General features: G+C 44.9%; 1 protein-coding gene across 4 annotated transcripts in view; it reads right to left on the bottom strand.

Moving 5' to 3' along the window:
- The window catches only part of LOC106747061 (glutamate receptor ionotropic, kainate 2), a 136981-nt gene that overhangs the window by 81221 nt on the left and 31760 nt on the right, over window positions 1–24000 (bottom strand). For all 4 annotated transcript variants that reach the window (XM_014624323.1, XM_014624319.1, XM_014624321.1 and 1 more), the window contains exon 3: window positions 3537–3721. In XM_014624323.1, the coding sequence (XP_014479809.1) occupies window positions 3537–3721 (185 nt within the window). The remainder of the gene's footprint in view (window positions 1–3536; window positions 3722–24000) is intronic.

The following is a 24000-nucleotide window of genomic DNA, read 5'->3' on the forward strand; positions in this document are numbered from 1 at the left end:
GAGAAAAATTACTTTTTTGTAAGATTGCATGAAGTATTTCGTTTTATCCGACCTCTATTCTGTATTACCTTTCCAAAATTTACCTTTAAAAAAATTGATTTAACATTAAACCTACCATAGATAAACGAAGTCTACTAGAGACATGTTGTAAAAAAACGCTTGGCTTACAACTCAATGAAAACTAATTTCGGTTATCTTTAATAGTCTTCGATTTATCTTAAAAAAATCTTAGGTTATTCCATAATATCGGTATTTTCTTTATCATCTTCAAGGTAATGTACTCAATATGCACGTGTTATAACTTGGATAGATTCGCTCAGCCGTTCATCAAATCAGATAAAGAGACGGTTGATCAATGTGAATGTAAAAAGTGCGAGACTTGGTCGATCGTTTCGCAAGTCTTTTTCGAACGAATAGATCTTTTCTCTTTTGGTGCCTTACAAAGGGTTATTTTATCCCGCGAGGATCGAAGAAGGCGGGCCGGAAGAAGCAGCTTGCGCTCGGACAGGAATGCGAATCGAAATGCCTGACAATTCGATTTCAACGCGGACGATACGAGCTGTCGTAGAGTTCAAAGCGAGATTGGAGAGATTCGTCTTCGCGTTTGAACGCGATAATTGGAGAACGTTCGAATTAAAGACATTTCGCGATAGAGCGATCACGTTGCGTTGTCTTTCATAGAAGACTTATGCGGAAACATTGTCGTATCGTCGACAGTATTGAACTCAAGGTCTAAACGTTTAATATGTTTAACACACATACAAAGTCAAGAAAAGAGTAATATTTCCAATTGCGCTCGAATCGTCTCGTCGCACTTTTATCGGGAAAATTCGATGGAAACTCTCGCGTTCGACGTTTCATTCCGGCCGATATTGGCCGCAAATCGCAATTATTCTTTTCACCACCATTATCCGGAATAATGCGTGGTTTGTGATAGTAATCTGTTACACCGTAGCGCGGAAAGTCGCCGATGGGGAGGGTATTAAAGTTATCCCCGCAGCTTGTTCGATGCGAATCAAAGAGACTCAGCGCGACTGCCGTACCTTTTGCTCCATTTTGCCGTCAGCTCCTCGCAATCGCCTTCGGTCCCTTTGAACCGCGAGTAAGATGGTACCGGAAAGTAAAATATTTCCGTCGTCGGGTTGACTGAATGAGGCTGTCGCTCGTTTGACGGAATCGACGCCAACGTTTTCTCCTCCCCATTCCTCCCTGCTGCATTCCCTCGTCCTTTTTCGATTTTCCTTTTCCTCCGTCGAGTACTCTAATCAGGACGCCGCTGCTCTCCTAGTGAATTTTGCATTTTCGCCGTTGGAAATGGCGGGGACACCGCCGAGGGAAAGAACTCAGACGAGAGAAAACTAACCCTGCCAGACGCTGTGAAATAACTGACGACGTAAGCTACTTCCCTCCGGTTTACTAGACTCACAATGGAAACCTGAGACTGAGGAAACCTGATGTTTATCACCTTCAGAATGCGGAAGCTTATTAAACGCTGCCCCCTCTGCTCCTTCGCCGCGCAACCTCGTCCCGCGCACTCGCATTTCATTGTGCGGCCGTCGGATTTTGCAGTCTGAGAAACCCGAACCCGTGTCTCTCTCTCTCTCTCTCTCTCTCTGTCTCGTGCGATTTATCTTTGATGCACACATCTCCCTTCACCGAGAAAAAAAGGCAGAGAGGGAAAAAAGGAGGGCCGAGATAATATTCATGGGACATGTCGCGTGATTATGAATGCGAGCTAATTAGAGCTGCGTCGCGCAGGTGTTCATCGGAATATCTCGCGATATACGTCGAAGCGGCGATGAGATTCGGGATTTTTAACGAGTAGTCAAAGCTCGACCATGCGACACACGAGCGAATTCTAATTGAAATTCTTACTCTGACAGGAAGAGAAGAGAGAAAGAGAGAAAGAGCAGCTTGAGGTATGCAATGGCATTTAAATCGTGTCCTCTGTGCACCATCGTTGAGAGCCCTTTGATCGGCAATGTCAAAGCCGACGTGTATTACGCGACCGTAAATTATTATCTAGCCATCAATATTTCATACGATACTCATAAAGGTACCCGGGGAAGTCGCAGCGTGGAAATAAATCCTGACTGCTGATCATGTTCTGTTTGGTATTGCTTCAAGCATTCAAGCGGCGGATGTTCGATATTTCCGATTGAATTAATCAAACTTTACGCTACGTACGCGCGATATCACCGTACGTGTAGAAATTCTATTCCTCTCTTCCAGCAGAGAATACATCTCCGTGTCGTCGGATACACGCCCCTTAAGGCGCCACTTAAGCGGAGTTGTCTTCTAACGCGCGCAGATTTCGTTGTCTTTCGCACAAAAATCCATGTTACGTTCCGTTCGGCCGTAACGACGGATTTATCCTCGTCTCCCTCACTTGTGTTTTCCCGTCCGGAGCGCAAAGCGCCTCGCAGCCGCGGATATTTATTTTTCCTTCGTTCTGCTCGCGAATCCCTTCGAAAATAAAGGGAAACTCAATGACGAGCGATGAGCGGGATTCCGTACTATACAGCGAATAAACGGAGCGCTTTCGGGAACGGAGGACAAATCGAGTGGCAAATATTGAGAGAGGATGCGCGAACGAGAGAGAACAAGGGAGGAAGTGAGGAAGAGAGAGAGCGTGTCGCAGGGTGCAAGTGTTCGCGAGCGGCAAATATTGGAGGAGGAGTTGCGCGAGGATTCATGAAACAAGGCAAGCAAAGAAAGAGAGAGAGAGAGAGAGAAACACGGAGAATTGTCGTTAACCCAAAAGCCAGAGAGCCATACAACCCGCGGCTAGGCTTTCAGCCGTGCTCCTTCCTTCGGGACTCGGCGCTTATTAAGAGAAATTTAGAAAGTTTCCGTTTCTTTCGCGTTAAGTTTAGAACTGCCGCTGCGCGCGCTTAACATCCGACGCGCACGGATGCAAGAGAATTCCGTTGGCCGCAAAGGCGATCTCGCGTGTGTGTTCGTGTGTTTTCAGCGCGCCACGGCTCGTTGGAAATGCGAACGAAGCGGAAATGGGATTAGCCTTTCGTTTCAACGCGATTAGATCCGGGGCGATCTTATCGGCAGCCTTGATTCGGGGGAAAATATATTTTAAACAGGTAGGTCGCTCTACAAGAGGACGATGACGTCCGGACCGAATAAGCCCGCGCGTCACGCACGGGAGGAGAGCTCGACGTTTCACATTAATCTCGAAATTTAAATTTTAACTTTGCTTGAATGACAGTGTACGTTTTTCCGCTTGCTCGCCGAAAATCCGATATCCCCGGCGGTCCCCGGGCTTTTTGTGCCCGATTGTAATTACAATGGAACGTGAAATGTGACGGGCTCGCGCGAAACGTTCGTGCCACCCTAATTAGAACGACGGCTGTTGGATCCTACGCTCGGAAGGAAGAGCGATGTTCGTTCGCTGCCGATGGAGAGGCACACGAGGCAAAACAGCCTCACCGGTGGGGCGCAAGAAATCCCTGTGACCGAGGGGAAGTCCGCAAGTCTTCCGCCGCCTTAATGAGGCTATTACACCCGAAGTTTCCACGTACCTTGGACAGAGTGGTCGGGTGCGGATAGAGGTTGACGAGGCAGCTCTGCCGCCGGATCCGGTAGTCCCAGCGTGTCTCCAAGTGCGGAATCTCCATGGTGTCGCAAATGCTCTGCACGTGAGACGCCGTGTGCGCGCTCTGCGGGCCAAAAATCGCCGCCACTCCGCCGCGCAGCAAATGGCACACTGTACACAAAAGCAAGCAGCGGGATATATAATTCGGTTAACGAGGAGCTTGTTAGCGCGCGCGGAAATATTTTTCCCTCTCTCGCGAGAAGGTTTCACCGCGGCGTTCGGTATCCCGAAATTGCCCTCCACGTGCGAAGCGTGAATCTTTAAAGAACACCGCGAGCGCGCCGGTAACAAGGATCTCCGACGGGATTAGTCTTCAACATAATTTCCAATTATCTTCAAGTTTATGCACTCAGGCGAAATCCGCGGAAAGAATACCCTTTAGATGAGTTTTTACCACGTTCCACAATTTTCAGCTCACGGTGCTTTTGCAATAACTAACGATTATAAGATCACACCAGAGGCCGCCCGTGATATTCTTTGTTTTATATATTCAATTAACGTTACGCACACACGTGTTACGCACTTTCTAAGTTTCTTCTCGACGGGCATATCCTTTATCTTTGCACTGGAACAACCGGTCTTAACGTAAATATGAATTACGCAAACTGGAGGTAGGGTGGATCGATTAATTAGCTCGGCTCACCTCTGTTATGATAATGTAGAACGGGAGCCGTAACACACTGATACGCGAACAAGATAAGCATGACGTAAACGCTGGCAGCGTGTACCGCGATGTTAAGCCCGAACGAAACGAAATGACCTGTCGCATCACCGTATATATCGATCACGCGACCGTCCTCCGATGTGATTAGGGTCGCTTCGCGCATCGACGGCGCGCTAGTTCGTATCGTATGGATATCGATTAATCATCGCGACCTCGCGCGAACTTAGTCTCGCAAAGTGCAACTCCGCGGGCTCGTCGGAGCAACTCTCGGCTCCCGCTTCCTCCCGCAAACTCTCGATCCGCCGTCGTGATAAACGACGAGCTATCGCACGAACATCCGCCAGCATCCCCCTTCGCCAACCGATGCATAACTCCCCGATCAAATCTCTCCCATTCACTCTTAATTTAATTCGTCGAATAAATGTTTTCGTTACCACCGCGCGTAGTCGATTCCGAAGACAGAATCTCCTCCCTGTCTCTTTCTCGCGCAAGCGTTGCTCCACGATAAATCACCGCGTCGAGGTAGTCAGCCACCCACAACCCGCTCGCGGCAAATGTCGCCTCGTTTCGCTCGCTTGTTCTTCGCAGCGACCACGGGGGAAAAAATGACGTCGCCGGTCGCGGTCTCCGCGGAGGATCGCGAGTTCCATTTCCTTCGATCACGGCACCGCTCGTCGTGATTGTCTCGTCGATTTCGCGTCCGCTCGTGTTGCCGTCGTCGTCGTCGTTGGTGTGATTTCCAAGGTTTACCCCGCTAGTCAATCGTGGATGAGTCATAATGAGAATTTTTTGCTCGCCGAGAGGGGAATCCCTCGATAAGCGCGAGTGGATAAACTTCGGAAGAAAATTGTCTCGGCGCTCCACTTGGCGGAAGATTACTTTGGAACTCGTTTATGATACCTTTCATTAAAGAAAAAAATGTTTCGACCGTAGTCGTTCGTTCCCGGGGACCGCTGTGGTGGTAAGCTCGTGGAAATTACTCGGGAGGTCGTTTCGCGCCTAATAGCGAACGTCGCGAGTGTGTTCCAATAGCGAGATGCCTGTTCCTCCTCGTTAAATCGACATTTCTCACGCCGTTGCGCCGTTTATTTTTACTTTCTTGCCGATAATTAAATTCCGCAACGTGAGCACAAGCCTTCCTAACGAACTGGTATTAATTTCTCTCGTCTTCCTCGCCCCCGACTTGAACCGCGATCATTTTTCGTCCTCTCTCTCTCTCTCCGACAAACAGCTCGACAAAAGAAACGCACTTTGAAGGAGTAACCGATCTATAACCGAGTATCGCGCAGCTATTAATAAAGGCATTTTGTCCTTCTTTTAACACTTTTTTCTCTCAGCGAAAAGTATTCCATTTGAGAGAGAATCTCTTTTTATGTAACATCGTTCTCCCCCCTCTCCTCTCCCCCATCACATACCTTATTAAACAGTTACGGAGTCCCTCAAAGCCGCGTCACTTCTATCCCGTTTACATTTTATATCTATTGTACAGAAAAAAAGATACTACAATCAAGCGGACGTAATTATATTCAAAAAGATGTATGCGATCAGTCATAAAAAAGTTGCAACACCTTTATACGTTTCGAAATGCATCCCGTTACTGTAGAAGAATTCGTTTTTTTTTTCTTAGTAATCCTCAGGAGATGCATTTTCATATTGGATACGAGGTACGTTGCGAAACTCATCGAAAAAATAGCGTCACAACCTTTTTGCGATTGACCGATATGTCGGAATTTAACGACTGGTGGAAACCTCTATCGACTCGATAAAATTACCCTTCGACCTTCGTATGCTTTTACATATCCGAACTTTAAAATCGTCGAAATTTCTTCTACCTATCGAATACGACTCGTCTCTTTTGTGGAATTTTCACACGGAGATCGACCCGGAATCTGACGGGGAATCTAAAGCCGGGAGTGCGCAGACATGCGTCTTCCGACAGAGGACGTCTATTAATCGCATCGCTGACTTTTCTGAAAATTTGATTAAACCACTTTATAAAAGCACAACATCGAGTCGCAGCGGAGCGTGTAAGCGCGCGTGCATCGCCACCACCAGACCAGCGGCAGCTTTAATCTGGAGTTACCTTTTGATCATTTATTCCGAGCGAAAACCGTCTAATGTCCCCTACAGGCTACCTCTCCATCTCGGCGAAAGGATCAAGCGGGAGAGTTCATCCCGCCTCCCTCGACTCTCCCGCTGCCACCTCCTTTGGCTTCACCTGCGTGCGCCTTACCGCAGTCGGCATCTCTATAATCGGCGGGTAAAGTCAGCTTCCGCGGGTTTCGGAGCCCCAAAGTAATACCCGGACAGACCTGCCGGCGTTTTAAGGTTGAAATATGATATGCGCTATATTGAAATTCCGGACGCAATTTCGTCGGACGACCCCGGGGCATTCGCGCACGGCCACACATATCGGTATGTATCGAGAACTCCGCTTTTTTCGTCTTTACATCCATCTCTCCTTCCCCTCCTCTCTCTCTCTCTCTCTATATCTACTTCGCTCGCTTCTTTTTTTGCAGTTTATCATGGTGATCCGTTTCCCGGGGACTTGGAATCAATTCGAACTATATTGTGGCTCAAGAGCAATACGCGCTCGTCTTTTGCCGGCTCAGAGAGAGACGCGGTAGCAGGACGACGCACAAAGCTTTCTATATGTCGGCGGTACCGTCGCTTCGACAAAAGTACGTTCGCACAAGCGTGGGATCGGTGAATCGCGTTTTTACCTCGATGTAAACCGGTATTTTACATCGAACGGTATCTCGACACAACTTGAAAATGACGTGAGCTTGGACGCGCACTGCGAAACCGAGTTAACGTTCGTAAGGAAAGATAGAAGTCACACACGACCGCAGCATAAAACGTTTACTTATTATATTATTATAATATTTTTGAAAAATATATTTTTGCTTATTGTTCCATATGGCTTTTGTGCCTCTTCTTTGTTTTAATCAAGCAGAACGCATAATCATACATTTCAGTCATTTATGACCCCACTTTCTGTTCGGTAGAGGTGTGCGAATCAAGTATTCCCGTGATTGAATCAAATAGAATCTTTGATAATATATTCGAAGTCGAATTGAATCTGAAATTTTCATGTCAAATCGAATTCGAGTCAGATTTTCCAAGATTTACACTGCATGCTTATCTGAATATGATAATGTACGTTCAATGATATTAAAAAAATTTTTTTTTAATGGGTAAAAACATTAATCACTGCATAGTTTCGAGAAAATTTCCCAGCAACCACGAGGAAAATGCTATGCCAGAAAATTTATAATGGATATAAAACAAGAGTGCAGGAGCTTATAAGCTGAAAAATATATATGTATATATATAATCATATTTTACAAACTGGTAAACATGTACACAATATGCCTGAAAAATTATGGAATTAATTAATTTTAATTGTTTGTATAAGCATGTATTAGTAGTGTTTTCAAACTACACGTTTACCTTACAAAGTACCTGTATTTTATGGTCGGAATCACGCCGAATTATTCAGCAAAAAATTATTATGCGAATAATTTTATTAACAATAAAAATATGAATTGGAGGAACTAATTTTTAATCTCAATGACTTATTCGTTTTCATATAAATGAAGCAATCGGAAAACGTGAACGATTCGAAATCGAACCGCCCATGATTCGAAATTAATCGAACTATTTGAATTCGAATCTTTTAGATCTGAAAATGAACTCGAATCGAATCAACAGTGAATCTATTCGAATTCGAACGACTCGCACAGCTCTACTGTTTCAGCTCCTGCTATACCATCCTTTCTTGCGAGAGTTAACTTGATAACTTTTTAATATGATAACGTAACGACTATCCGACGTGTGCTATTGCGAATTGAACGCGTCAAGTGTGACATCTCATTCAAATTTTATGGAACTCTTTCCATTTTTTCTCTCACAGTCTACAGTCAACGTACACCAGGAACGAACACAGCGAAGACATCGCGTTCTTTCCCGACATCTCGATTCCGCCGGATGGCACATATGCGCGTATCTCGCTGCTCATTTCAATCACGGAGAAGAGCGAAACGTCGCGTCATTGCTTTTCGAGCGCGTGGCGGCGCAGGCAGCCGGCCGAGAACGAAACGCAAAGGAGCGATCGCTCGCGGGTTGCAGTTGCCAGCTTTGTGGTATCTCACGATAATAACACGGGACGACAAGAATGTAGTACGAGTTTCGCGACTCGCGTAACTCGGAATATCCTAACATTTTCTGTGCGTTGCGAGAGGCAATGTTACATGCCGGCGAGTCGCATCGTCGTCGCTCCCGACGAGGTCGAAGGATCTCTCCTTCGCCAACGTGCAATTCTAGTTTGGGCTCTCTCTCTCTCTCTCTCTCTCACTCACCGATGACAACAGACCGCGCCTACTTCTGCTTGAGAATATATAGCACGAACCCTATCCCGTGCCCGACAGTTGGATGCATATTATAGGTAGCAGCAACGGAGTCGACATGGCATCCAGTTGCTCCGGTTGTATCGTCCTAGCTTTGCGAGCAGATAGGATTATCGCTCGGTAATGTATCAAAGCCAGTTGGCGAGCGACCCGGCACCGAGTAATATCTAATCCCGCGGACCCCTCTCTCTCTCTCTATCTCTCTTCCTTCTCTCCTTCCTGCCGGATTGTCCACACCCACCTTGATCGTGTCTGTTCATCGTCGACTGTAATTTCAACCTTTATCTCAAAACGCTCTAACAAACATCGCGGAGATCGCGTTATTCAAATTTCACCGTTATCCTTTTTGCAGGAGGTAAAGGAAGCGTCCATACGATTCGCTCATGATTTAATAACGATTAGGAGATACCGGATTGTCCAGTTGTTTTTTGCTACGACCCATTGTTTCACGAATAACTGCATAATAATAATAATAATAAATGTTGTATTGTGTGCAGCAGTAGTATGAAGTACAGTTGAGATGGAATAATGGAAATCAAGTATGCACACAAAAGACGAGGCTAAAGTATAAACTTCTATGATGGCTAAATCCGAAGATAAAAATATATAATCGGTATAAGGATAATTAGTCCCCATACTCGCAATGCTAGACAAAATATATCACAATAAGTCGTCAGGTTAACTTCAATAGACTCAAGCACTAAACGAGTCATCAATGATAAGTCATTATCGTGGTGTTGATTATAATTTATTGAGAAAATGTTCGGTGTAAAAATTGGAGTAAATAAAATATGCATTCGTAATTGATAGCTCGCCATCGAATATTAACAGACGATGTCTCGGAAGTGTTCTGTGTACGTGCACCTCTCTTATTCTTCTCGCCGTATCCTCGTAGCATCGTGCGGTCGAAATTCGTATTCTCTCTCCTCGGGGAAACGATATGTTTCTATTCTCTCGGGGATTTTCCTCGTCGGTTTCGTTCGAGTGTGTCAGTGCGTCTGGTGGCCACCCCAGCCGTAACTTCACTCTCTCTCTCTCTCTCTCTTTTTCTTTCTTCTGTTCCTCCTCCGACGGAAAATTCTATTTCTCTCTTTCGCTACTTGCTCGTTCCTTATTCAAGATTAGGGCATTCGATAGCGCACAAGTATCTACCTCCCATACCTTCTCATGCTTTTCCCCTTCCCAACCTCCCCCTTTTTATCCATGGATTTATATTCTCGTCCCGAATCGCGGGTGCGCATTCCATTCTTATTTCCCGGATGACAAGTCTGACTTGCGAGTCGGGAGTTAGCTTCAGCGCGACTCAGCCGGCGTAATTCGAGTCAGACCTCCGCGAATAAACTGGCAACGTGCGAGAGAGAGAAATCTATGTTAACTGCGGATCGGCCGCGCATTTAGCGTTAAATTCGGTTGTCCGATGGTAAGCGTTATTTGCCTCGAATCGAAAGCCACGTACAACAACGTTACCTCTCAGTCGCAGTATCAGGCTGCATTTAGCGTGTGAATGTACGGTCAGAATACGGACCTTTGACTTTTAGCGGTCGATGGTGCGGGCGACATCTCGGGGAAAGCCGGGGTTCACCGCTCTCTCGCCCTTCATAAACTTACGAAATCGAAAACGGTCCGCCGATAAGACCGCAAGAAAAGTCGAGACTCTCCCGGATATCGGTTATCGGCGCGGTTAATAGGATATTCTGTTTTACGGCTCGCCACTTTCGGCAAGGGATATTTATAGCTTCCGGTCTATTGAATTCTCGCCGACGCGACTCGTGGTGAGAGAGGTCCGGTTTGTGAGCGCGCTTTTTCATCGCGTTTTCAAGAAACGTACGTGATAATATTGTAAAAGCGCGCTCGACCGCGCGTCACCTCGAGACAGAGTCGCGGCACGAAATCCGCGACTACTGTGATGACGAGGACGTTACTCTTTGAGCGTGTCTATATTTGAGCTCACTCGGATCGGCGATATACCTCCCGACCGGCCGAATCGATCAGGCGAAATCGCGACGGCAAGAAATCCGCCAGTAGTTCGCGAATCACTCGAGGATGATCGGTCTGAAACGGTCATTAAACGCCGGCCGAAGCAGATGAACAAACTAATCATCTTTTTGCCCACGTCCCGAAATCCGACGTGCTGATTCGCTCACTCGTCGATTCCGCGAGCGAGATGGCGGGATTATGTTAATTCGCGCGAACGGCTGAGCATCCACGAGCGAAGAAGCGGCGCGCGAGGCTCGAGCCGACTCGAGAGTGATTTTAATCCCTTCGCAATGAGCACCGAATTGTCCTTTAATCTTCCTAACGCCGTCCCCGGGAAACTAACTGCTACACCGAGCGGTAGAAACTCAGGAACGAATGTTTTCTTACTAGCTGGTATCCAGCTGTTCTTCGACCGGGGCGAAAACTTCTCGCGACGATCACTTCGGGAGACCGAGAAGTCTTCCCCGAACCATGATTTTTAACGCGGCAAATGGAGTATTTCCGCTCACGTGAGAATCTCAGAATTGAACTTATTAAATTGATACTTACTAATTGTACAGCATTTCGTTGCACTCTCGAAAATGAGCTCTGTTAATTCGAATAATTCGAATTTTAGAATCTCCAAAGTTCGTCATCGAATATCGAATTATACCGAAGTTGCGAAGCTTCGAATATGTCGAATAACACTATCAAGAACTGTACGATCAGTACTAGCAAGGACAATTTTCAAAGCTGACCACCGCGCGGTGTGTATCCAGCGGGAATACTGAATGAAAAAAAGAGAAAAATACATATATACCAGCACATGGCAAAAACATTTATACAGATATACATTTGAGTTATACATGTTCATCCCTGTCTCTGAAACAGAACGTATAAAAAAAATAGAGTTGATATTGTGAAAAAATGAATAAATCACGGTGTGTCCCCGCGCTCGTCTAAATCGGTGTTTCAGCGCGGCTGCGGATGATGCATATCGATAGCAGATGTTTCGAAATGCAACTTTTTGCCTTTATTGCGGGAGCACAAAGGTTGTCTCTCTGTTTGGAACAGACGCGACGTGGAAATAAGCGTAAAACAACGATGTCGTGCTCTCTTCCGCCGCGTGTGTTGTTCGATCTACTAAAAATTTCACAGTAATTTGGGAGCCCGAGTCTGTTTACGGTATCGGTGGCGCGCGTTGCGGTATCACGCCGATCGAACTCGCCCACCTTCGCCAAGATTGGTAAGAGAGCGACTTTAGTAAGAGGGATTTACATTTATCGCCGATCCGTCGAGCCCCGGCGCGCGCGATCTCGTCACGGCCGAAGATCGATAGAGGCGCAAATAATGCATCGCTCGTCGGACAAAGAACCCTTCCTCGCGCGCGAAACGCGCTTTATCACCGCGGCACGATCCGAAGATAAAAGCGACCAGCCGTAGGAAGGAATGGGAACGGAAGATGTCTGTGCGATCTTCCGGTATACGAGTGTGTGTCTGAACCGAGGCTGAGACATTTGACGATATTAATCCGATTAATCCTTCGTTGGCGCACAAAATATTTCAGCGTGGGCCATCGATGGACGACGGGACGTGTTAATCGCGCATCGTTTTGTCCATCTGACGGTAATCACATCGCTACGATCCTCGAGGAAGGCCTTCGGCCCGTTGTTCATCGCACGGAAATTTCGTTGTATCTAATTATCGCAAATAATATTATAATTATCAATTATAATTATAATCTATCTCGATTACGTTAACGCAATCGCATCGGCCGGGGGAAAGGGAGTGTAGAAGGGGGTGCTCTCTTTATAGCCAAATTGAATTTAATAATTCAATTTAGCCAATCAATTGTAGTGTAGTTTCTATGTCGCTAATTAAATTTCAGCGTGACTCGCGCGTACGCAAGAATAAATTGAGTTTAATTTAAATGTTTCGCCGGGGGAATGTCGAAGCGCGCCGATGTTAACGAGGAAAAACGAACGCGTAGCGTCGCGTTGTTTAAGGTGAGATCGTCCGATCGTTAATCGGCGCCTGATTAAAAATACACACACGCTTGTTCGAACTTGTCGCGGAACATGCCAGTCGTGTCGGACCAAGTAATTTCCGCGAGACAATCGCTTACATCGTGTCTTTATCTTTCGGAAATAATCATAGCCCATTGGCGGTATGAGGTCACCTTGGCTCTTTCGTCTGCTCTCTTATCGCAAGCAAGTTCGTCCTTATCGTGCAATTACATTACAAAGAGCACGAGTTATTCTCATGGCACTATCGTTCATGCAATTCTTCGCGACGACTTCGACAGTTCTCCCGACTTTCAGTAACTCGATATTGAGCACTGCCCTCAGCTACTTCTTCATTTTGTCTCGCCCGTCGTCGTCATGATAACTTTAACTCTTTCGTTGCCGGCGCGAACGCCGTGTGGAATCTATTACAACGATCTTTCTGTACTTGACATTGCGCCGAATATATCGTTATTTTATTGTTTATCAGCTCGCTTCATACTTATTCATCTATTTATTGATTTATTTAAACGGAAAGTCATCTTTCGGTTTACAAATAAATGAAGGAGAAACGAAAAAAATATATAAAAATATTATAAATTTAGATTTCAGCATAATAAAAGGTAAATAAATAGCCAGAATGAAAGAAATTTAAGGTGAAGGAGGCAGACGTTAGTTGAGTTGAGACATGTCGATAGAGTCCGCAAACTCGTTAATTGCAGCATGCAAATCCGGTTAACTGAGTTGAAACGTTCATTATTTGCACGATAAAATTCAATATAAAAGACATTGCCTGAACTGACCATTCTAGATGACGCATGCTGATTGCAAGTTAATAAATTCATGCGGACGTAAACGTTAGATTCCTAATATATCGATCGAACAATTTCTTTACTTTTCTCACATTTATTGTATGTATTCACGGCAATGAAAGAGTTGTACTGGGAAATAAGGAACGAGGTTACCGCTCTTGTCGCGTCGGGTTTGTATGCAGGACGATAAATGGGATGAGGATATAAAACCCGGAACGTTTCTTTCGATTTATGCGAGGCCTTTCACGTCCGGCTCTTATCGAAATGCCGCGAAGTGGAGAGAAAAGTATCGCTTTAAAGTGCAAATGAGGATTAAGTTCGATTACGTTTATCTATATAAGCCTTTCGCTCGCGACCGGCTAGTCCGGTGAAATTAAAATAAAGTGCCCGATGGTGTACAAGGGACGAAAATAAAATAGACTAGAAGAAATGGCGAGCGACAAAATAAACGATCATGACAGACTTAAGAAGATTGTATGGCTCAGTATCGTATTTTCAGTGGTGCATCAAGGGGGCACTCAAAAAATTTAGTATTCGTCAGGCAAAATCGCATTCTTATATTACAAATATGAAAATAAACGATAAAACGAATACCTCTATTTTTTTATTGTTTTTATTAATGCCATACTTATGTTCAGTTGACCTAATAGAGATGCAGAGATATTAGAAAAATATTATTATTATTATTATTTCGAATATTACTATAACATAAACTATGAACTTTACACCGCTATAAATTTTTTTATGTCGAATTCTTATCACTTACATTCATTTTACTCTACAACCTCTTTAACCGACGAAATATTTGAACACAGAAAAATTTACAAGTTCGACATGTAAACATACGGCATATATTTAGTCGCAGTTTTAACGGTCGAGTCTTTCACGACCGCGAGATTAACGCATGATGGAAACGAAGACAGTTAAGAGTTTAAACGATAGTGCTCGCGCTGATCACGTCGCAGCCAATTTTCCGACGCGCCGTTGAAAAGCTCGTTCTCCACGGCCTTTAAGCTCTCAACTTCTTCTTGTCGGGCGTAGTTTTTGCGCAAACTTGGGAGATTAGCTTAATGCATTAGCGCAAAAGGCCTCGTATTAGTCAGCTCCCTACGGTACGCTTCCGAAGTTAACCCATCGGTTAACTGCCTTCACATGCCCTTTTACTCGGCGGGTCGGCATCTATCGAGCATCTGAAATACCTTCCACTTTTTCCCCCCCGTTTTCGCTTTCGTTCATTTCATTTTTTTTTTTTCGCGAAGACATTTGCGGCGACAAAGGAAAATTGCCACGGCGGAACAATCGAAACAAGCGAATTGGATTTTCGCTGTTGTCCGCTGTTATTCCCCTTCCCCCAGCTATGCGTACGCATTTTTATCCTTTCGTCGAGTATTCGTTGATCCGTTTTCCTCGGCGTTGTTTTTTGGCGATAGCGACGACACACGGCTGAAAAAATACGTGTACCGCCGGAGTAATATTCGCCGGTGTTTTCGCTTCTCGTTCCGCCGTTTATCCGCGGACTAAGTAAATAACGGCGTTTATCACGATGCAAATGCGAGATCTCAAACGATTTCGTTATATCGCGAGATATATACATCTTACGCGCCGCGAGTTTCCAAAGTAGAATTTATGAAGGGACCGAATGGGTTTCTTAGCTTGCAAATCTAGTTTACAACGGGCGTATAACTTTCGATTCCCGTCCGATGTACACACCTTCGATACTCGACGGGCGCGACTACGAACGCAGTAATTTCCGCTTGTCACATTGTCGCCGCAATAAAATCGTATGTTTGAACGGTGGGGACTTTCATGCGCGATACATCGGCGACGTACGCTCAGACGCATCCTGGGAAAGCCGAGCGTCAAGAACGCTGCGGGAGCCATCGTGGTTATACGAGTCGCCCGAAGAATCCCTCGGGCAATCGTAACGAACATTCGGACCGTGGAATACGACCGTTATTTAGAACGACGCGATCAATCCTCACAAATAATCGACGACATAGCGAGAGTTGTCAACTACGCCAGACGGTAATCTAATAACGTATCGTACTTTATTTGTGCCGCGTCCGCCATGTTCAATAAATCGCGCTCTGCCAGAAACAGTCGAAAACGAAATTTTTGACGACCAGTCTCACACACTCACATATGTATTTTCGCACGTCTGCGACGTCATAACTGTATTATTATTCACGGTTCAATTTCGCGAATGATGTTTAATTTTTTCATCAGTGAAAATACCGTTGAGTTTCTTCTCGTTCATCAAGAGGACGTTTCTCGTGTATCGGCGATACGAGTGAAATAATAATAATAGTATTTTTTTAATTGAAATATTGGCTTCTTTACTGGCTAATAATCGGAGAATTTAAAGTATTGAAGACACTATGTTGAGAGCGATCAAATAACAAACGGTAAATATAAATCAGCTGTTCGATAGAATATGTTTTATCGCAGCAGAGCTGCGGAAGCCGTCAAAAGAACCAGTCGACATATTGATTTTCGGAGACCACGATCCGATGAAGATCTCCCCGCGAACAAGTTCCATCGTTTTTTGACATTCGTGGGAAACTGGACGTCGCGAACGTGCTGTAATCGCGCCGATGCGATCGTGATTTACTGTTATAACACCGGCACGGTGACCATTTTACGATCGCCTTAGCTACATTATTGCCATGGACGATATTATACGCGCGGGGCGGCGGGCCGATCCATTTTTCAAGAGTCTCGCGAATGTCGCACTGGGATTACCCTGGTTCCATATACCCCATGCTCGTAATATAGCTCGCATTATATCTCGACACGGGGTGTCCCATCACCTCCCTGATAAACTTTCTCGACTCTCACCCTCTCTTTCCCATGACTTACCGCGATAAATACTCCTATATTTCCATTGAATGTCCTCTGATGAGCATAAATGTCTCGTCACGTACATATCGAAGAATCAATCGCCGCGTCTTACTTCCTTCGCCTTTTCAGTAAGCGGCGGATTTGACCGGTGTGTTACAGCGTAACACACAATTACGTCCGCATCAAGTTTGCGCTTCTACCGATCGAGCTTGCGGGCGTAACGATGGATTGACGGCAGAAATGGAGCGGATCGCCATTGTTCGATGGAGAATTGACAGTAGATCGAGCTGTCTCGCGATCATTTAATTCAGTGGAATTGTATCACGGATCTGCTTGATGAAATTAGTTCGCGCTGGATATCGGATATTTCGTATGAGTCCAAGAGCAAGTGGTGAAAACAAGTTATTGAAAGCGTCAATGCCGCAGACAAAAACGAGACGGAGAAACGTTCGTTTGTTGCATGCCGCAATTTTATCTCCACTTACGGATTAATGCGAAATATCGATTTTTACTTTTAAAATACATCTTTTGTTACGGTATAATTTTTCCATTTCGAGATATAGTAACGTCATGAAAGCTCTCAAATTTTGGCTTCAGCCTCTTTGACGGGATTTTTTTCAAAATGACGACATGATAGCCAAATTTGGATAACAGATTCGTACTTGGCAGGCAAAATGATATCAGAAATGACTATTCATACTCGTGATGCAAAATAAAAATGAAATTTGGTCGGGCAGTGTTTCGTCAAAGCACGCAGCGTTCAAAATTGCACAATCGTAAGCGGGAAAAATGAATTTTCTTCTCTGAAAAAGGATCTGCACTCTGTAAATTGGTCAAGTAATTCACAGCTGAACAAGTATGAATATATTAATGGCGGGATGCCCTGTACACATAAGCGTTATATTATATATTCACACCGCGAGTTCGTTCACGTACGAGGACCCTGCAGACCCCCGTTCACAAGGTAGTCTGGGAAAGTGGTTCGGTGGAATTTTCACGGGCATGCTCGCTTCTCTTACGCTCGGCCGCGGTTTATGGATTTTATGAGGCAACGCTCGTATAACACTGGCCCCGTGAATCGCAAGCGAAGTGCTTATTTACTCCCCGGCTCGTTAATTCTCGCTAAAGTAAAGCGCGGACACGGTAATCCGGCCGTAGACGTCGACTGTGCCCTGCTTTAGGTGAGTTTGCAAGGCTCACTTTTGATGATCATCCCGGATGAATCATTCCACGTGAAAATGTAGCGAACTATCCCAGACTACGTTACGCAAAATTATATGCGATCGTTGGTGTCGACCAAAGAGATAGGTCAAAATCTTGGTCCATCGTTTCGCCTCCCGTTCGTTCGAAAGATGGCTTCGAACGAGCTGGAAAAGATAGACACTAAAGGACCGTACCCGTAATCACCATTCATCACGAAGTTTCAGCAATCATGCAGTCTGAGCAAATATCAATCGAGCGGACGCTTTTTTCCACTCATGGTACTCACTGTGAACGGCCCATTTGGGTCGGTTATCAAGATCAAATCGCTCGCTCCCGGGGGCTTTTAGTCAAGTTTATCCCATCACATGTTGCCGAACATGTTAAGGCGAGGCTTTTGGCACGTAGAGGAAATAGGATGATTCGCAGAGCGTAGACGGAACGGTTACGCGCGTTTTATTTTTATCGGAGTTTTCGGCCGCGCTCGTAAAGGTTGCCGGGCGAATATAAAGAATATGAAGATAGGCCGTTTATTTCGATCGCCTCTGCAAATCGTTTAACGGGCGATAACGATGGAATTTAAATCGCATTGCCGATGAACGCGAATACCTACGCTGCTTTCGCATATTTATAGGCAATTCGCGGTGAAAATTTGTGGAGCAACACCTCAGTTCAAAATTGAGGGAAAACGAGAAAGAATGGTCCTTATGTTCAATTTTTTTTTTTTATAGTAACTGATCGTGATATCGTATCTAGACAAGATCGAGACGAAAAGTATTTATAGATATGCTTTACGGAAAAAAGATTAGTTTCAGTAAATGTCATTTATAATAATACGTTTGCCACAGCAGCGACAAAGTTTACTACCGCAGCAATTAAAATTGCTTGCACTGCTAAAACTTTAAGTGTCCATATATTATAACTAATTTAGCTATTGCGATTCATTTCTTTTTCCATGTTCTATTTTATTATATACTGATTAATAAAGATTTCTGCAACTTTTTCACTGATATAAATACGATCGTACTATAAATTTTGCGTACTCTTCTCCTCCTTTTTCTCTTCGTTCTTTCATCTGTTCAATTAACCGAAGTTTCGGGGAAGGCCGCAGAAGGCCGCACTCAAAATCCAAACGTCGACTCAATCGCTTCTCAATCTGGCTCGATGAATTTTACACGAGCTCAACACTGTAAATATTTAAGATTATTAAAGCTACTCCCCGTAATCTTTCCATTAATTTCTAAAGTAGATTTCGGTAATGGGAGAGAAATTTCTACCGACGTCGAGCTAATTCTCTGTCGGGATTGGCCGGATAATCGCGGTTCTACGGTATTCTACTTTCTCGTGGAACAGTAGTCATTTGTCTCGCGGTAATCCAAAAATCCATTGAGGAAACTCCGAAACCGTAGATTACGTCGGGGCGGAGTGAAAGGAGGAAGGAGGAAGAGCGGAAAGCCGGAAATGGTGCGCTCGGCGGAGCGCGCGAGTGCGCCCGCTCGCGTGCAATCTTCCTTACACATACACACATATGCGTTCTCGTTGGATTTAAATACATTAATTTTCAGTTCTCATTTACGCGTAAGCACGGGGGGGGGTTTGTCGGCGTGCGACAATTATGCGATAGACGTGGAGCAATTTATCACGTTTCGGAGTTTCGTTAACGAGCGCCGCGGACGAGACTCGTTTCCTGCGCGACGCCGAGCCGAGAGCGCGCCGCGCCGCTTTCCGCATTAATTCACTCGTCGATTATCAATATCGGCTCCCGTGCCACGCTTCGCCGTAACGCGGAATTGATACGGTTCGCTCGTAAACGCCGCATCTCGATTACAATGCTTACCGACGCGAGTATTATTCTTCTATCGCTCCTTCCGCGCCGCCTAAGGAACGCGATGGGATCCGATCTTCTCGCGCATAATTGTTTTCGGATCGCCGGATAATGAATTTCTCCGCTCGACAGGAAACATACCAGGGAGATGTTGCCGCGTCTGTAATTGATTGGTGTATCTCTTCTTCTCTTTCACCCTCTGATCTCGTTCTCTCTTTAGACGTATTGCGCCTTCCGAGTTCATCGCGAAGAGAAGTGATACATCACTTTATCTACGACAGCGTAATGTAAGGTCTTGTAACTTTGAGGGATGAAGGATCGCGAAGTGTCTTTACAACGCGCGCGATACGTGTAATACCTCTTGAAATTTCTTGCAGCCTTCTAGTGCATATTAAAAGTATCTTAGTTAACGATCGAACACGGAAGCTTTCAGAGCTTCCATGCGCACCATGCAAAAATACCGAGATATATTAAAAATTAACACGAAAAATACGTAGAGGACATAAACGCTGATATTCATCCTTTATTCGGAAACTCGGGGTTGGAAATTTCGTGCGTGTATCGCGTAACTGGAAACCCGGCATAACGCAAAATCGCAGGTGGAAATTATTTTATAGTAGAAGTGAAACACGTATTAAACGGACACGCGCAAGAAAAAAAAAAGAAAGAACAACAAACGTGTCCAGCGATAATGAACACTATTGCACAAAAGTAACACGCGTTGTCCGATAAAAAAGAAAAAAAATCACCGACGAACGACGCTCGTAACGAGAAGGCGGGCCATAATCCGCGAGCGGGGAAGAAGCGTACCAGATCGGGGAGAGGAGAACGGCCGCGCATGTAAATGCAAAAGGTTAACCCGGGATTACGCATTCAAAATGCCCGGCCTGTTTTTGAACGAGGCGAACCCGATCGGAGGACGGTTTTCTGGCGGAATCCGCGGTATGCAAATGCAGCGGCGCGCGGTTATATTTGCATACGCTGAAAGGTGCGCACCGGCGTGAGTTGTGCGGTCACACGCGCGGCCGCGCGTCCGTGTAACGCGCCGCATTCCGCTATCGTACGCGCAAATTGTATAATATCACGAGAGCGGACGAAATACGAACGACGCAATTATAATCGACGCGCGAATCGTCCTGGCGACCGGTCATCGCGCGAGAGATTCCGAAAATCTGTGTTTCCGAAAAAGCGGAAGGCCCCTCTTCTCCTCCCGAATCGAAATTTTTACGCCGCTCTGACGCTCTTAAGGATGTTTGCGTCTACTTGAACGTCCACCCATAGACGCTAATAAAAATCTACTTTGACGATAATGACACTTTTCAACTTCTCTCTCGAGCCCTCAATTCCTCGAATTGAATTTTAACGCCACCTTCAATAGATTATTTTGACGCTAAAACGGAAATTTGCGAAAATGGAAATTGAAAATATCATCAAAGTACACGGAGAAAAAAAAATAGTTACTTTTGAGGACAACAATATCCTTCTACTATGTTGTAGAGTGAAAAATTCACCATAGAGCAAAAATTTCGAGCCCTCTTCCTTTCTCGCGAATTTTCCGAGCACTGAATCGCGCGATATTCAGTTACGACAGTGGAAACTTGGTTAATCGCTCGTTTAACCTCGAGTGGCCCCGCCTTTGTCTAACAGATGTTCGATTTAAAATTCTATCGAGGGCCGCTTGAAACAGAAACGTACGGATCGGATATTTCACTCGCACGAATCACGATTTTTTCCCATGCGAAAGAATGGATCAGCCACGATGTATTCGGAGCAGCCTGTACGCATTCACATGGTCCGAGCAATTATGTCAGTTGTGTTAGAGAGAAAGAGAGGAGCGGCTCTCGCACGTTTTTCCCTCCATTTCATTCGATATTTTTTTTACATTCGGAACAATACGGCGCTTTATTACATAGAGCTGCATGCGGCGTTTATGAGTGTAGTGTTCGTCATACTAATATTCGAAACTCGGACGTTTTTAATTAATAAAAGACGCCGCGTTTTGTTCGCCGTTTCTTTTGAACGTTGCAACGGTGTTTTTGCATTCGCGCTGCGCCTGATGATCATCCGTTTATTCCGACGGGAATCTACAAAGCGCACAATTTTACATTTCATAGGTGGTGGGTATAAAGGACGAGATTTGAAAAGGCCATTTTTACGTTGTTCTTATTTTCCCACGAAAATTACATCCGTAACGTTGAGCAATTAATAACCGCCTCGCTTCGCCTCGCCTCGCCCGCTTACAACGTACAGGAATTTCCGATAATTCCACACGAACATGACATTAATTAATCGCCAAAATGAATACGCCGTAGTCCGTTACGGAAAGGGCCGTGCGCCCGCGAACTATAAGCGCGTCAAATATATCTCGATCGTCAAACGCAGGAATGCGAGAGCGTGTACAAAATCAATGGATGACGCGAAATCGCTGCTAGAACCAAATGCGTTACGCAATAAATTACGGCTTAGGAGAATCCGGCGCTAATCTGGCAATAAGCCACCTGGGCTACGCGCTGAGATTCAGGACAAAATTATACCAAATCGCCGGGCAACGTAGTCACCCGTCTGATCCGTTAATTCTCTCTCTCACTCTCTCTTCCAGTTGATCGACCGTAACTTCCGTTCAAGTAATTGCCGCACCAACAAATAATTATCATCCCCACGTTCGCGTCGGCTACAGTTTAACTTATAGTTCAAGTATAATTATGGCCGTTCGTAGTCATTACCGCGGAAACGCGGAGGAATACACGTTTCCGAATATCTGCAAATGAGGTTAATTGAACCGCCCTTCGTTTGGCCGGTCCTTTAAACGGATCAAGGGATTCTTTTGAGTAAAACTCGATCGTTCATAGCCGTAGTTAATTTCAAATGAATTTTAATGGCACCTCCGTATCCTGTTACAGAACGTTAGAAAGTTGTAAAGAGACGTAACGTTATTCGCGAGAAAATTGTGAAAGAAAATACGCGCTGGCACATTTACATCGGACAACTTACTTTCGTTCTGCCTCTACTCTATCTCGACATTGGGAAATATCAAAACGTTCGAGGAGGCGTGAAGAAACCGCGAGTTAAGCTCGCGTTTTTCTCGTGTTAGAATCGTTACGGCCTAACGTCGACCCGGTTCAACGCTGCAACGTAAAGAATCGGCAAAATAATCGGCGCCTAATTAATCGAATGTCCGGGAGATTACATAGAAGCTCGTACGCAATTTTAGACTGGCCCTTTTAGTTAAACGGGGCGAACACGGCGGAGGTCATCGACAGATATCGACAATTTTAGGAGGAGGAAGGGGGAGGGGGGTCGGCCTATATACTCGTTACCTCGCGTTGTAATTAAGCCAGAGTCTATAGGTACAATGTATGTAAAGTGGGTTAGCAACACGCGCGGTCCACTACCGGTACCGTGGATTATTATGTGCAATCCCGATAGTACTATCCGCGGCACGCGGAACGCCATGCTGCCGGCACCGTAATACAATGTTGATACCGGCCACTTGTTGTCCTTCGCCTTGCGTTTATAAAAAACTCCCTCGCACGAACTACTTACGTATATTTCTTATTATAATTATAATCGATTATATGCTTGCCCGGCAAATGGGGAGGTCCACGTTCGACTCTTGGCCGAGGCAGTATTTTTCGCGATATTGAAGAGAATCAATTAATATTTGATTAATTAATTAATCAATCAGTTTGTGGGAATTTGGGGGTTATTAATGTTAATAATTGAGATACAAGGTCGGTTTAACGTAGATTACCCGCGCGCCTTTGAAAATTCTGACAAATAAGTCAGCGTTTGTGCTTGTACTATCAGATATATTTATCTTCCATTTAAATTTAATAAATGCACTTGCAACCATTGGCTCGGCTTTTACTGGCCTTTCACTGTTTTGCCGTGATTGTATATTTCGAGAGCCTAATACAATTTAATCTGATACATATGTAATATACATATAAAATTAATTAATTATATTCTTTGTGTTTATATATTTTATATATTAGTATTTTTAACACCATGCGTATAAATATAAGTACCTAAGAATTGTCTAAAATAATTTAATATGATAATGTTTTCCGGATTCAGCCGCAAGCGTAATTTCTCCGCTCGCTTCTGCAGGGTTATAAATTTGTTTTCATATGAAATATTTTATTCGCATAATTGTAGAATTCTAGAATGTAAAATTTTCATGACACAGATTACCGTGCCATTGTTACCGTTGTATTTGCACGAATAACCGCGGTAATTAGTCTTGGATATCTGATTAGCGTCCACTTCGCGAATACCCGATGCGCTGCGATATTTTCGGACGCGAGCTATTTCACTTTATTAAAAGAGGGCCGACGAATGGGACGCGGTTATTTATTTGCGCGCATCTCCCCCTAACAATACGACCTTGTTTGCGATAATATTCGCAATGGCGCTACCGGGCACAATACCTAAAATCTCAACGGTTATCACGCAAATTGCTTCAACCGCAATTCGATTCGGCGTTGCCGCGCGCGATAAATAATCCGGAAAAATGAAAGCGTTGAATCAACCGGCGAAGCCATATTGCCGTCCGAATTTTATTGATAGTCGTGGACAACGTTGTCGTAGAAGCGCGGGCCGGATTCCTCGGAGATGAAACAGAAATACACGGTAATTTACGTAACGCGCGAACACGTCCCGTGAAAAAAGGAAAAAAAA

Source organism: Dinoponera quadriceps, unplaced genomic scaffold, assembly GCF_001313825.1.
Source record: "Dinoponera quadriceps isolate SergipeBrazil2010 unplaced genomic scaffold, ASM131382v1 scaffold2110, whole genome shotgun sequence".
Classification (NCBI taxonomy): Eukaryota; Metazoa; Arthropoda; class Insecta; order Hymenoptera; family Formicidae; genus Dinoponera; species Dinoponera quadriceps.